Source organism: Phialemonium atrogriseum (genome assembly GCF_030411735.1).
Source record: "Phialemonium atrogriseum strain 8032-3 unplaced genomic scaffold QBC33scaffold_9, whole genome shotgun sequence".
NCBI lineage: Eukaryota > Fungi > Ascomycota > Sordariomycetes > Cephalothecales > Cephalothecaceae > Phialemonium > Phialemonium atrogriseum.
In genome coordinates, this window is record NW_026848146.1 from 710,989 (window position 1) to 725,774 (window position 14,786).

Here is a 14,786-nt window from a genome sequence, read left to right on the forward strand (position 1 = left end):
CAATATGGGGCGTTGTTCTTGGTGTTTCTCTTCCCTTTCCTGCTTGGCATGCACCGCGAAGAGGAATATATCATGGCATAGAAGGGCGTTCCTGGAAAACCGGGAGAGTTGTTCCCGGGCAGTATTGATACAGTGCTATTACAAAACAAATGGGAAGCGCCGTACTCTAACATGGCCTGAGAATCAGTCACCGCCTCCAACCCGACCACTTGCTACTTTGCTCGCAAGCTGAAGGCGTCGAATGGTCTCCTCCTTCCCCAGAAGCTCCATCACGTCACCAAGGCCTGGCCCCTTATCCCGCCCGAGAAGAACCCACCGCAGGAAGCTGTAACCACCAGTTTCTACAGCGCGACCAGAAGTTTTGTCAACAAAGGTTATAGCCGCTGCCGCCTTCTTGAGCAGGGGGTTGAGGTTCTCTGCCGTCCAAGGCGCGGGCTTGTTTCTAAATGCAGTCTCGAGGAACGTGATGGAGTCTCCCGCTGTGGCAGGTTTAGATTCAAGGGCCAGATTCTCGATATCTATATCGTTGAGACGCTCCTCAAGAACCGTCTGTGGGACTGTCCAGAATAGATATTTGTTGTCGCCGACAAAGCTCTCGAGGGTCGAGGTGGGCGGCCGGCTAGCCCTGAGAGCCTTTAGGATGTAGCTCTGCGGGTTTCCCTGTTCGGGGCTCATAGTTGGAACTAAGTCACCTAATAGACTTGGGTCTATATTGTTGTCCATATGTTCCCCAGATTTGGATGATTCGATATTGCTGATTATCGTTTCGATTGGATCCACGAAGTGTGCTGTAAGTAGAGTCATGTTCGGAGGGTCCTCAGTCAGAAGGCGTCCAGTGTGCTGCCTCTGAAAGTATGGTAGCTTATCCATGGAGACGACGATGTCGCCCTTGGTAAACTTCAACGAGAACTAGATTGTGGCTTTAGCAGAAGTTGCGGCAAGACCATGGCAGTTACGTAACGTACGCTTTCGACCATCTCGTCCAGAGACATGACGTCTTTGCCTCGGCCTTGGTGCCAACCCAGCAAGACGGCGAAGTTTAGGAGAGCAGGTGGGAGAACTCCCTCGCTCTGGTACCAAGACATATTAACCCCGGGATGCCGCTTGCTCAGCTTCTGCCGCTCCATGTTGACAAGCAGGCCGACATGGGCGAACTTCGGCGGCTGCCAACCGAAGGCGTTGTACAGCTCGACGTGCTTCGGCGTCGAGATGAGCCATTCCTAGGTGGAGAATTAGCATAGACAACAACATGCCGCCAGATCATGATAGCGGACGTACAGCACCCCGGATAACATGGGTGATCTCCATGGCATGGTCATCAACGACATTGGCAAAGTGATACGTGGGGAAACCATCTCTCTTCCGGATGATGAAGTCCTCCTCAGGCTCTGCCTTCCGGTATCGTTTATACACAAGATCCTGAATCACAGCCGGAGCCTTGGCGCTCTTGAATCTCACAGCGTACCGGTCGCCTCGTGCTGCACGCTCTTCGGACTCTTCAGGGGAGATGCTGAGGCACGTGCCGGGATAAGTCGTTGGCAATCCATGTTCGTGCGCTTGCTTCTTATGAGCCTCCAAGTCACTGGGCGAGCAGAAGCATCGATAAGCCTTCTCTTCCTGGACCAGGCGGTCCGCATGAGCATCATAGAGCTTCAGCCGTTGGGACTGGGTTTACTTGTAAGTACTGAGCGGAGGTTTAGCGAGAAACTCTAGGACATACCTGCCGATATGGGCCGAACCTCCCGCCTACATCAGGACCTGCCAGTCACTCAGCATAGTCACAAGCAATGAGCAGAAACTATCCCCGCACCTTCATCCCAGGATAGCCCGGCCCATCTCAAGTCATCATACAGCCTTGTCTCGGCATCCCCAACGAGTCGGCTCTGAGTTCGATGTCAGTCTACGTTGAGGAAGCTACACAGACAAGGGGGGATCACCTGATCCGTATCCTCTAATCGCAAGATAAATTGGCCATTGGTGGCCCTTGCAAGGAGGTAATTAAACAAGGCGGTCCGTAATGATCCCAGATGAAGGTAGCCGGTCGGAGACGGGGCAAATCGAGTTCGACAGGGACCTTGGGGAAGGTTTGGTTTTGATAAAGACTTGCTAGATGAGTATCTGGTCTGGGGTTGCCCAGAGAGAGTTGAGAGCTGATGTCTGAAAGAAGATAGTCTCCATCCTGCGCATCCAGCGCAGATAGGCCTTCTCGGGAGGAGAAAAGCTCTCATCTCATTCAGAGAGGAGACCAAGGTGTGCTCCAAGCTTCCAATTGTGCCTTTTAACGGTTGAATAATTACCTATGTCACGACATGTTTTGAGACTTAGCACCAAAAAGGGTGAAAAAGGGTATTGGTGGTCCAAGCTCAGCTGAAAGAACCGTGATGTTGAATGAAGCAATCTGAAAGAATCTAGAACAGGAAAACGCAGTGCTCTGTCATGAGAAATATTTATTATCACATCATCCCACTGATTTCTAGAATCTTGGAATTAACTTTTCTCTATTTGTCTTCAATTGAATACCTACTTGAAGACCTGAAGAGAACCAAAGATACTAGTGCCTAGGTAAGGTACCCGACTTAGGTACAGTGCCCGTAAGTTTAGGCGAGGCTCCCCCCAACCCTGCCACTCCCTAGTCCCTTAAATTTTTAGACAAGGCTTTTCCAGAAGCCTTCTGCCCCACCAGCAACATCAAAATCATCCCAACTCAACGAGGCTACAAGCAAATCTCAAGTAGACCCAGCACCTATATCAAGATGGCAGACGGAGGACCAAGCGCTACTCCGCCGGACATGGAGGAGGAGATTGATCTTTATGGTATGTATCGCCCTTCCGGTATAAACATGCGCGGCTCCCCAGGCTAACAATGGGCACAGAACTCCTGGGCGTCGACAAGTCTGCCAGCCAGACCGACATCAAGAAGGCTTACAGGAAGGTATGCTTGGAACACCTGTGAATGTATGGAATGGGAATGCTAACGGTACCCTCTCAACCTCAATAGCTTGCCCTGCAACACCACCCAGATAAGGTTCCGGAGGATATGCGAGTCGAATCCGAGGTCAAGTTCAAGGCAGTCACCCAAGCATACGAGATCCTGCGAGATGAGGAGAAGCGGCACCTTTACGATACCCACGGCATGGCCGCCTTTGATCCCTCAAGAGGCGGCCCCGGCGGCCCCGAGGTCGACCTGAACGACATCCTCTCCCAGATGTTTGGCATGAACATGGGTGGTATGCCCGGCGGCGGCCCCCGCCGGCCCAGAAGAGGCCCCGACGAAGAGCAGGACTACAAGGTGACCCTGGAAGAACTGTACAAGGGCAAGACGGTCAAGTTTGCGGCAAACAAGAAGGTCGTCTGCGGCCAGTGCAAGGGGACGGGCGCAAAAGATAAGATCAAGCCGAATAAGTGTGATCGCTGCAGGGGTGTCGGTATGCAAGAAGCATATCGCCAGGTCGGCCCGGGCCTAGTCCGCAAGGAGGTCATCCCGTGTGACCATTGCCAGGGCTCCGGAAACTACTACAAGGAGAAGGATCGCTGCAAGAAGTGCAAGGGAAAGCGCACAGTCACCGAGACCAAGGCCTTGGAGATCTACATCCCCAGGGGATCCATGCAAGGAGAGAGGATCGTGCTAGAGGGAGAAGCAGACCAGCTCCCAGATCAGACTCCCGGAGACATCATCTTCACTCTTGTCGAGGAACCTCATGACTTGTTCACCCGCATTGGGCACGACCTCTCAGCAGACCTGAACGTTACCTTGGCGGAATCATTGAGCGGATTCTCCCGGGTCGTACTCAAGCATCTCGATGGTAGAGGCATCCACATCGATCACCCACGTGGGAAGATCCTCCGGCCTGGCGAGATCCTGAAGGTACCGGGAGAGGGTATGCCCGTCAAGCGAGGTGACGAAAAGGGAGATCTATTCCTCGTCACCAAGATCGAGTTCCCCGAGAATGGCTGGCTGAAGGATGACAAGGAGTACGAAACCTTGCAGAAGCTCCTCCCGCCACCAAACGCGCCCATTGCTACCGACGACGTGGATGAAGTGGAGTATGAAGCGGACGCGGATATCGAACAGGTAAGGAGCCGATACACTCTCTCGAGTCGCGTGACCCAAGTTAGCTAACGTCATTCTTACAGATGGGTGCTCACCAAGGAGACCCAAGATATGGCAATGAATGGGAGGACGACGATGAGGAAGGCCAGCCTCAGTGTGCTACCCAATGAGAAGACGTCGATGGGGAAAATATTTGTTGGCCGGGGTTGTGAATGACGCCAAGCCTCATGCCCAGCAATCTATCTCGCCAGGGTCCCGCGAGGGCGCTACCTTTGGTAGCGGTGGTGTTTAAGAGATGGTTGTTTGGGGATGGGAGGATCAAGATGGGACGTCTTCGGTGAATCCCGTCCGTGAGGAAGATCTCGATATCACGCCTGTTTCCACGTCCTTTGCAAGACTACCTCGGGGTAGCGATCTTCTTCAACTAGCGGCCTATGGGCTGGGGCTGGGACTCCCCGTAGGTGCTCCAAGCCACTCATAGCCTCTGGCCTGTCACGATCAAGCCAGGCCAGATTCATAAGCAGGCCACATTTCCGGACCGTGTGGTCTGGGGATAGTGGCACGTAATAGAAACCATAGACCATTGCAATCTTATCCGCGACGTACTTTTTCACCAACATTGATCCTATCTCATATGGTGGTATGTAGATTCTTGTTCCTTGGCGCATTCCGAGTTGATTGGTTTCATTGTTGAAAGTGGGGCCTCTACAGAAAGGTTAATGTAGAGTCACGTGATGCTGCACATGTGGCTACGCTATTTGCCCTAAGCCCTGATGGGGCGCAAAATAATTCTACTGACGGTGAAATTTTTGGCCAGTCCCAGCGAAATACTGCACGGAGAAGCAAAACCATCAATCGACAACCACGAACTCTGTCAAGGTAAACTTTACCTCACTTATCGCGGGCTACTCAATTCGACAATCAATCTAACGTCGCACAGATGGTTTCCGCAAAGAAGCACATCCCTATCGTGAAGAAGCGTATGTTCAAATGCCCTCGACCCCACTCTCGAGACCGACGACCTGGAACCGCGCAGGCAGGACTTGGTTGGATGAAGGACATTGAGTATTGACAGAACTGTCATCCCACAGGCACGAAGCGCTTCACCCGTCACCAGAGTGACCGGTTCAAGTGCGTTGCCCCGGCATGGAGGAAGCCCAAGGGTATCGACAACCGCGTCCGCCGAAGGTTTAAGAGCAACCTGGCCATGCCCTCGGTACGTGAGGACCTCAGCGACTATCAGATACGGAGGGAATGGCGGGGTTCCGGATCCGTGGCGTACTGCGCGGGATATCTCGACGGTTTCTGGTCTGCGATGCTAACGAGGGCAAATTTGCAACCATACAGATCGGCTATGGCTCCAACAAGAAGACCCGCCACATGATGCCCTCGGGCCACAAGGCCTTCCTCGTCAGCAACGTGAAGGACGTCGAGCTTCTCCTGATGCACAACAAGGTCTTTGCCGCAGAGTACGTTCCTCTCTTATCCCGCCGGACAATTCACATGAGACACCGAGGAGTTTGGGAGTGAGGGAGATGGCGGAACACTACGTTGGAGGGACATTTGTCATGGGGCTAACTTTTTGCGTTTCTAACAGGATCGCTCACAACGTGTCGTCGAGGAAGAGGATCGATATCATCGCTCGGGCGAAGCAGCTGGACGTCAAGGTCACCAACTCCAAGGCGCGGGTCACGACGGAGGTGTAAAAAGGGACGCTGGGGCTTTTTCACGTTTTGATGCATCAGGCGGTTACACGGAAGGGTCTGCTCTTTTGTCTGCGGGTATTCGGCATATACCTCGTGCTAGAGAAATGAAAACGCAGCTTGCTAGGTCATTATGCTGGTCCGCAACCTTCGGTGCTCGGTCTTTCCTCGACCCTCGCTTGAACACATCCGCAGCCTCCATTTCCTCCGATAACGCTGAATTTTGCGATACAGCCGGAACATATTCCCTGCTGCATGAACACGCTTTCCAATGTTGCTGGGCCTTTCAGGAAGTTCTATTGAGACCAAGTACGACGACTGCTGATCAAATACAAGGGAACGCAGCAACCTGAGCCAAAGAAGAAGGACAAGCAGGAACTCCTCCAAAACGCCAAACTGCTGAAAAGATAACCCAACAGATGATTGCCATTAACTCATCAAGCGCTCTCATTTCCGTCAGCACTGGCCGCATCTGTTCCCCGCTGTTCGAGCCGACAAGAGACAAACGCAGACTAACAGGTTTTCAAGCAACCCTCTGAAGCCAGGTCTCCCAATAGGTCAACTTGGCCCAAATAAACGGCCAAGCCTCCTCTCGCTCAGCGCGATTTGAAGCAGTTGAACATCCCGCAGCTGAACCGCCAGGGGGCCCGGTGCGCCCCGTGCCGGTCGACTATGACGTTGGTGCCGACATGGCGGCCGCCGACCCTCTTGCTGTAGAAGAACGGCATCCTCCTTCCCTTTCTTTTTCTTCCCCCCCTCGTCCTTTCTTCTGCTCGCGCTCTCGACTCCGGGACAACAACAAGTCGCCTGGCTGCTGTTCTGGGTCCGGGGTGCGGTTGATGGTGGCCTAACCCCTCGCCAGTCCTTGGTCGTAGGGGGACCCTTTCGCTGCCGCGGGCTGCCTCCTCGATTTAAAGGAGTTGGGGTGGGGAGGGGGTGCAGTACAAGTCGTCTGGTTGCTTAGGTGCTGTTTCTGGGCTTTTCTGAGCTGTTTGGAATGATCTTGAACTTGAGAGCTCGGCTGCACGTCTTTAAAAGGGGCTGATAATGCAGGTGAAAATATATCTTGGGGCGAAAATATAGAACTCGAGGTCCCGTACAGTTATATACAAGTCGATAATGAGTGGGATTCCGGGCTATGGTTTTGCAGGGGCTAAGGGGTGACGTCAGGGCCTGCGCCTGCGACCCTGCAGGCCTGCAGAACAGATGGAGATCTTGGAATGGCATCCACCAGTGACATTTTTACTTCAGTGTGGTCCGGTTTACATGCGACGAGCCGACCCTTCCTCCCTCCTGCTACCTGCATATATATTCTCATAAGGGACAAGTATGAACAAGTCTGTCCGGATATCTAAGGGGACGTCCATAGGTGCTGGGTATCCCTGATAATCTTGATGTTGCCCCTGAATTTGATTTTAAAAGCAAGTAACTTCACTTCTTGGTGTTTTGTTCCCATTGCTCCAATGTCAGCGACTGGTTGACTAACGGCTTCCAGTGTTACGCGAAGAGTACGCCCAAGGCACTACCGCGAGAGGGATAGAGCTTTTCCAAAATTTATTGAGAACAAATAACCACCAGGAAATGGGCAAGTAATGCTGGCCAATATGTCACTCGTGTCCGAATTCTGTTGAGCGTGCTCTCTCCTGGAGACGCCAAGGTCACCCTTCAGACGACAACCAGGCAGAGGCTGTCCTGCGGAAACTTCCCTTTCCCGGTGACAAGACCGAGGGCGGACCGCCCTTGTCTGGGTCATGATGTGGAAAGGGACGTACATCAACTGCTATGGCGATCTTATACCGGACGGCTTGAAGGCCTGGGGCTACGTTTTCTGGGATGCGGGACGGACAGTCAGGAGCGGAGGCAAGGACGCTCTGTTCCCGGTATGGAGATGACATGACTAGATAGGAGCAGCAAACCTCCCCCAGTCACCGTCCGCCGGGCAGTGGACACCCTAGACGTCTGCAGCCCCTGAAACATCGGGGTTGTCAAGGTGTTCAACTGCAATCTTGTCTTCGATGTCTTTTAGGTATAGGTACTCATTACAGCCATGGCCCGGGGTCACCCACCTTCCCAACCGCAAGACGCCTCGTGTCGGAGCATTGCGTCGCACATTTTCTCACTGTGACATGCCTCATACAAGCCGGACCTGACAATCCCCTTCGGCTGGCTACTCAACACCAAAAGTATGGTTCCCTCCAGCGACCTGGACGACAACATACCTGTCCCTGTACACAGCGGCAGCGCTCCCACCTCCAACAGGGCCGCCATCATATGCCACCTCCCCATCGACGTACACCCTAGCTCCCTCCCCATCCACAGGCACCGAAACCTCCCCCTTCGTGCCAGGCGGCGCCCTGACACTCATCTCGAACGACCCCCCCACCCGGCCGCCACCACTTCCTCCCACCCCCCACCGCACCTCAATCGGGCCCCCCGGCGTCGGCACCACCCCCCTCGCCCAACCGACGCCGGCCCCGCCACCACCGACGCCAACAGGCCGCACGGCCCAGACGCCGAACCCGGGCGCTAGAGGGCGCACGCCCAGCACGAAGCGCGTCAGCAGCGGCGTCACGCCGGAGGCCCAGCCGTGCGCCATGCTGGTATACGCTGCCTCGTACGGCGCGCCGTCGGGGCCGGCCGCGCCCTCCCAGAAGGTTCCGCCCCCGCCTGCTCCGTCGCTGTCGTTGTTGGCAGCAGCCATCCATCCGTAGGTTCGTCGGAGCTGGTCGAGGCCCGAGGAGATGGTTTGCGCGGACGGAGAGGAGAGGCGGGCGGCTAGCTCGAAGAAGGAGGTGTATGCGTAGACGCGGTTGGAGAAAAGGTTGGCGCCGGGGGCGGGGGGGAGGAGGAGGTCGTTGTCGAAGAAGGCGTTGCCGTGGGGGAGGGAGGTTGCGGACGAGAGGTAGGCGAGGATGGACTCGGAGAGGGGCTCAGTGCCGTTGCCATTGTTGCTGTTACTGTTGTTGGCCGAAGCTGTCACCCCCGCCAGGATGGCGATGCTGTTCCCGTCCTGCGGGTGCGTCGGACACATGAGATCCGACGTGTGGCCCGGGCAGGGCCCGCCGTCGAAGAAAGCCCCGACCGCGGGGTCCCAGTTGTGCTTGAGGAGGCTGGCGGCCACGGCGGAGGCGCGCGCGCGCCAGCGGGAGGCATCGACCGAGTCGGTCGAGAGCATGCCGGCGAGCTCCGCGGCCCGGTTGAGGGCCATGACGTATAGAGCGTTGTAGTACGTGATTGAGCCGTTCCGCGGCAGGAAGGCGTAGTCTCCGTACCCTGCTGTGCCGGCAAGGCCCTTGGAGAGGAGCGAGGTGGCTGGGTCCGTGACAGAAGGGTAGAAAGAGTCTAGGGCCTTTACCAATACCGGGTAATACTTTCGTAAGTAGTCTAGGTCCCCGGTGTAGAGTACTAGGTTGTAGCTGCAGACAACCCAGTGCAGAGGATAATCGAAAAGGGGCAGCGAGTAACCACGACTGAGGGAGTCTTATCAGAAACCAGGTTGGTCTCGGAGCACCGCAGGATAAACTCACATGCTAGCAGGAGGGATCCAGCCGTCGGGGCGCTGATGGTCTGCCAGGTCTGCGAGGACGTTTCGAGCCGCCTCCGGAACATTGTGTGACAGGTAGGACGTCAGTGCCGACACGGTCAGGTCACCCACGTACGGGTCTCGATCTCTCTTCGCCCCATCATGGATCACGAGCTTGCCTTCGAGGGACGGGCTAGCCGCCTGTCGGGGATCCGAGTCGTCGGCGCGGAAGACGTCGGTGCATAGCTCCGTGGTGTAGACGCCATCGTACCACCACTGAGTGAGGTCTTCATCCGAACATTCGAACCAGCCAGTAAAGGTGTCAGGCGTTCCCAGGAAGCCCGAATACGTGAGGCTGACGGACGAGATGGCCACTTGGCCCAGGGAGGAGGTGTAAGGCGTATCCTCGGGAAGGGCTTCCAGCCATATCCTCACGTAACGAAACCCGTGGAGGCCATCGGCACAAACCTTGCTGTCGTGTTGACAGCCCAGGCTGTCTGTCCAAGTGTATGATCCCGACTTGACAGCAACCTGCAGAGGCAAATCCAAGTTAATACCTTTCCCAACAGGGCGTGCCATGGAACTTACTTGGTCAGTGCCGCGCGGCACAACTTTGTTGGCTTTCTTAGAAGGTTATTAGAGTAAGCAGGGTTCATATCAACACCTCGAGGGTCTTACATCGCCACTATCCGCATTGTATGACCGAGTGAAATCGCTCGAGCCTGTGAGGTATTCTAGAGTCTCCGAAAAGGCTAGCCTAAGACCTGGCAGCGGCGTGGTCAAATTTGCAACATCTGCAAGGTCGAGGTTGAGATATCCGGCAAGATTCTGCCCAAAGTCGACCACCAGGGATGGGATACTGTCCGCTGTCGTCTGACGTGTGAGAATTGTCGGGTGCTCCCCATCGATTAGACCAGATGGGTTGGATACATTCCCGGAAATAGAGCCTTGGACGATTCCCTTCGGACTGACAGTCCTGCTGGAGGGCGCCCTGACGTATTTATGCCAGCTGTTGTCCCGAGACGAAGTGCGGTCGTAGAGGTACTGTTGTGGGATTCCAGCTGGTCCGAACACAGTGCAGCTGGTCTCTCCAGCAAATAGCAACACGACTGCCACCCAAAAGAGGAAACCGGACGGCATCTTAGGGGACCGCCACAATTTTAGGTGAGGCGAACGTGGGATAGGTTCAATGCTGAAGGCTGAGTGAGCTGTGAAGGGTGGTGGTTGGCCAGCGTCTCTATATACCTACCTACCTACAGGCATGTATAATGTCCTCGAGAAAACCAGGCTCACACCTTCCTTTCAGCAGTTAGACGTGATCATAGCAGGGTCCTGGGCACTGATGTAAAACTAGGTATCCCAGCCTAGCAATGCCCAAGTGACAATTCGTGACGGACATGCAGCGGGGTAGAGAATGGTTTGTTGTACCTATGTGTTCTTATTTGCTGTATCACCACAAACAAGTCGGAGTGTTTGGTTAAGGTTCCGCCTACAGGTAGAATTGTGATCTTCAGGAACGGTCCTGACCGTGGAAAGACTACCTACTCGTAAAGCGATCCGTTATTGACACAAGCCCTACGTCACAACTCATTCCACGAACACATGCCTCTACTAATTACACACAAGACATATTTGAATTCAATCGACGGTTCTCAACAAGGGCTCATAAGCCCCAAGGTATTGTAGCCCGGAAGCAGGCCGTCTGAAATACCTGGAAGCTCCCTCTCGTTCTACGGCCGCTGGAGGGTGTATATTAAGACCTCGCATTCCGGCCAGCAGCCAGAGCTGCAGAAAATGCCTCCACGAACTCGACGCAGTCCTCGAACGTGTTGTAGAGGGGCGCCGGTGCGACGCGGATCACGTCTGGCTTCCTCTCGTCGACAATGACTCCGCGGGACTCGAGCTGTTTCATGACAACCTCCAAGAGGCCGCCCGACAGCATGATGCTGAGCTGCGCGCCCCGCTCCCCGGGACCCGACGGGGTGATGATGCGAAACAGTTCCTTGTCTTCAACAGCCATCTCGTTCAGCAGCTCCTCGAGGAAGCCAGTCAGCTTAAGTGACTTCTTCCTCAACGGAACAATACCGCCAGCAAGCTCAAAGACTTCCAGGGAGGCGCTCAGGCTTGTTATGTCGAGGATGCTGGGGTTGCTGAGTTGGAAACCGGCGGCGCCCTTCACCGGATGGAACTTGTTTGCCATGGCGAACCTCGTCTTCTTGTCATTCCCCCACCACCCGGCGAGGCGATTCGTGTAGCCCTCTTCAGCCTTCTCGTCCGTGATGGTTTTAGTGACCGGGCTGTTGCGGGAGTGGACAAACATGCCGCCTATACAGCCCGGACCCCCGTTGAGGTACTTGTAAGTGCACCAGGCCGCCGCGTCCACGTCCCAGTCGTGCAGGGAGAGCGGTACATTACCGACCGCATGCGCGAGGTCCCATATGACGAAGATCTCGTGCTTGTGCGCGAATGCCGTGATGGTGGGGATGTCCAGCAGCTGGCCGGTGTAGTACTGGATACCCGGGAGCAGGATCAACGCCGTCGTCTCAGCATGGGTGGATATCACCGACATGATATCGTAAGTGGTGAGGACATTGTCCTCAGAGAAGGGCGATTTTATGGTAACCATCGAGGTCTCGGGAGAGAGACCGTGATGGCGGAGTTGCGTCTCGACGGCAAACTGCAAGTCCCGTTAGCCCCTGTACGACGCCGAGAGGCCGTCAGCGAAAGGATATCGGGAAATGTTACATGGTCGCTGGGGAAAGCCTTGCTCTCCAGGATGATCTTGTGCCTGCCATTGATGTCCGGATGGTAAAAGGCTGACATCATGAAGTGGAGGTTGGCCGTCAAGGTCTGCATGACAGCAACTTCGGACTCATCCGCCCCAACAATCGGAGCCATCAGCTGGGCAGCCCTCGCATCGGCATCCAGCCATGTTGGCAGGGGTGAATCGTCAAGGGGCTTGAAATGCCCCTGAACCCCTTGAGTCTGCCACGTGCTTAAATACTGGCCGATCCGGGTAACAGTTCTTTTGGGTTGTAACCCGAGCGAATTGCCGCATAAGTAGATGCTGTCGTCATCCTGTGCATCGCCAGACGGGGTAGCGGCTTGCAATTGCGTCAGCCAGATTCACAACATGGACAGATGGCATCTGTCGGGAGACCAAACATTTCTCACTGAGCTGTGTGCTTGCTATCTGTGTCTTTGTCGGTATGTTGAACTCGGCCCTCGTGAAGCCCAGAGGGTCATCGTGATCCAGTTCCCTTGCCCGATCCCGGCTCTTGTCGAGGCTCATCTCTGTAACTGAAGATGAGTGGAATGCTTTTCTAAAACAAACCACAGTTAGGATAGTAGCACCGCTCCGGCCGGAAGTATATGCCAAGTCTTAACGAGGGGAGTCAGGTCTCAGCAGCTAAGGTACCCATCCCGGCCAGACAGGACGTACGTCTGTTTTCTCCAGCAATGCCGCCTCTATCCGTGTAACTGCTTTAAGAAGGTGGGGTTGCCCCGCCTGCTTGATCGGCAAAGGCGAATGCATCCAGTGGGGTCCAAGTGGAGATGCCTTCCTGGGACAGAGAACTTAGGTACCTAGGTACTGTACATACATACAACTTGAAGGCTTCGCGATGTTTGAACGAGCAGCTGGAGCCGTGCAGCTCCTGCCGCTTCTATATCGCGAATACGCAATTCTGCCTTTCTGTGGCACCTGATATCAAGTACTTCGACGTGCAACGCTGTGTTGTCTCCCATAGTTTCCCATAGCGCAGCGACATTAACACTTGCAACTTTGACTAAACCGCCTAACCTCCTTCACAGCCAGCTGCCTCATTGGAGAGACTCGGAAGGGGTTTACCTGGCAAGTGCTTTACCTCAATCCTCAGCTATGGCTCGGGATGCGATGCCCGGACCTTGAACTTGCAACATCACCAACACAGATTCCAATTCGTTACCGGGCATGTACGAATAGTCTCGATTGCCTTTCGATCGTTGGGACAGCAGCCACTGGTTGGGAGAAGAAGCAGTTATGTCTTGGTTCACAGGGCAGTGGATGGTGTCATAGACGAACGACATATAGCTTGCTAAGGTATGACGGCGGAGTAAGCAAGAAAAGTTGATGCACCCGATGTCGTTTGTAAGTTCCATGGTTGGGATGAAGTACTCCATACTTACGGCTGTGCCTAACATCCATCCCAACTTCATATAAATATAGGCATGGTGGACGACAATCCAAATATCGCAGGCATATCTTCCATATTTCCCACTCACCTTAACATTTTGACTCGCATCAGTACAAATTGTCAGAGACAGGCACAATGTCTGGACCAGATTGCGATTATTGTGATGAGGGGTTTATCACAACCACAGGCCAAATCTGCCCTAATTGCGGCAAGAAAGGGTCAAGCACAATGGGCGGCAAGAAAGAAGAGTCGGGCACGATGTCTGGATCAGATTGTGATTATTGTGATGAGGGGTTTATCACAACCACAGGCCAACTGTGCCCTAATTGCAGCAAGAAAGAAGGGTCAGGCTTGAAGAACCGCTTGGAATTCCTACTTTCGGTATGTATTTCTACAGTAACCAAGGCAATATCAATCGTAACTCAGAATAGAGGGTTAACCATTAGGCGAAGGACGCGACAAACAAGATAGACAGGAAATGAGGGTTTAAGCTGGTGCAAGAAAGGATGCAGAACAGGTATCGCCTATGACAGGAGTGTGTAACACTTATCTTGCGCTATGGGAGGTTGGTTTTGTGGTGATTGGTGTGGAGGTGCGAATCGCACCTGTCAAGCTGTCCGGTGAAGTGGTGCGATTGGTGTGGAGTGGAGGTGCGAATTGGCCCAGAGGTGCGAATTGCACCTGGTCAAGCTGGGCGATTCGCACCTGCAGCTACGCTGTAAACTTTTTTATATAGAGGTAGGTATTTTCATACAGTCACTTCAACCAGGGCTCCCCTCATTCCCCAAACAGTGATTCCTCAGGACCGTCTTCTTCAGAAACAGTACCTGGCCAGGATCCTTGGAATCGGTCCATTCCGACCATTGGAATCATTCAAGTTGGGCCCAACCTGGATCCTAGAATCGGTTCATTCCGACCTTCAACTCGGGCGCGGCCCGGATCTTATGAATCAGTCAATCCGTGCCCGGGTTGAATACTTGGAATTGGTCAATTCGGACCTAACTTAGATCCTTAAAACTAAAATTGAACGATTCTGACAGCAGGAATTGAAACGATTCTGAGGACTCGGGCCAGGCCGAAATTGAACGATTCTAAGCAGATGTGGAGACCTTGTAGAATCAGGATCAGGCCTTGCTGCATGACCAGTGCCATCGGCTGTTGTATTGTATGTACAGTACATACCAACTGTACATGTACGTATGAGTGTGAATCCAACCAGAAACCTGCAAGGTTGACCACCATTCATTTTAGCGGAAGTCTTGGAGATCGCTCCCCTTCGAATCAAATGCAGCTGGATCGTTGGTCTTTTTTGTTGGGATTCATACCTCACTTCC

The 14,786-nt window shown here is 54.1% G+C and overlaps 5 protein-coding genes across 5 annotated transcripts; 2 read left to right on the forward strand and 3 right to left on the reverse strand.

The window, feature by feature from the left end:
• Positions 1–118: 118 nt before the first annotated feature.
• QBC33DRAFT_489883 (mitochondrial putative glutamate--tRNA ligase) lies at positions 119–2,662 on the reverse strand. The gene is made up of 6 exons (XM_060425454.1): positions 1,938–2,662; positions 1,811–1,883; positions 1,721–1,758; positions 1,279–1,665; positions 966–1,220; positions 119–909 (listed from the first exon to the last, which is right to left on the reverse strand). Exons 1-6 carry the CDS (start codon positions 2,226–2,228, stop codon positions 184–186), a joined length of 1,770 nt encoding a protein of 589 aa, XP_060284769.1. The 5' UTR covers positions 2,229–2,662; the 3' UTR covers positions 119–183.
• A 19-nt stretch (positions 2,663–2,681) lies between these two features.
• On the forward strand, positions 2,682–4,668 carry QBC33DRAFT_535350 (uncharacterized protein). The gene is made up of 4 exons (XM_060427618.1): positions 2,682–2,814; positions 2,874–2,932; positions 2,999–4,072; positions 4,135–4,668. Exons 1-4 carry the CDS (start codon positions 2,754–2,756, stop codon positions 4,219–4,221), a joined length of 1,281 nt encoding a protein of 426 aa, XP_060284770.1. The 5' UTR covers positions 2,682–2,753; the 3' UTR covers positions 4,222–4,668.
• A 189-nt stretch (positions 4,669–4,857) lies between these two features.
• QBC33DRAFT_535354 (ribosomal protein L32e) lies at positions 4,858–6,037 on the forward strand. The gene is made up of 5 exons (XM_060427619.1): positions 4,858–4,930; positions 4,992–5,031; positions 5,143–5,267; positions 5,399–5,520; positions 5,649–6,037. Exons 2-5 carry the CDS (start codon positions 4,992–4,994, stop codon positions 5,755–5,757), a joined length of 396 nt encoding a protein of 131 aa, XP_060284771.1. The 5' UTR covers positions 4,858–4,930; the 3' UTR covers positions 5,758–6,037.
• A 1,687-nt stretch (positions 6,038–7,724) lies between these two features.
• Positions 7,725–10,820, reverse strand: QBC33DRAFT_382587 (Six-hairpin glycosidase-like protein). The gene is made up of 6 exons (XM_060424074.1): positions 10,706–10,820; positions 10,531–10,572; positions 9,956–10,469; positions 9,866–9,901; positions 9,282–9,808; positions 7,725–9,224 (listed from the first exon to the last, which is right to left on the reverse strand). Exons 3-6 carry the CDS (start codon positions 10,415–10,417, stop codon positions 7,922–7,924), a joined length of 2,328 nt encoding a protein of 775 aa, XP_060284772.1. The 5' UTR covers positions 10,418–10,469; positions 10,531–10,572; positions 10,706–10,820; the 3' UTR covers positions 7,725–7,921.
• QBC33DRAFT_535370 (kynureninase) lies at positions 10,783–12,802 on the reverse strand. The gene is made up of 3 exons (XM_060427620.1): positions 12,443–12,802; positions 12,023–12,381; positions 10,783–11,954 (listed from the first exon to the last, which is right to left on the reverse strand). Exons 1-3 carry the CDS (start codon positions 12,567–12,569, stop codon positions 11,031–11,033), a joined length of 1,410 nt encoding a protein of 469 aa, XP_060284773.1. The 5' UTR covers positions 12,570–12,802; the 3' UTR covers positions 10,783–11,030.
• Positions 12,803–14,786: the final 1,984 nt, after the last annotated feature.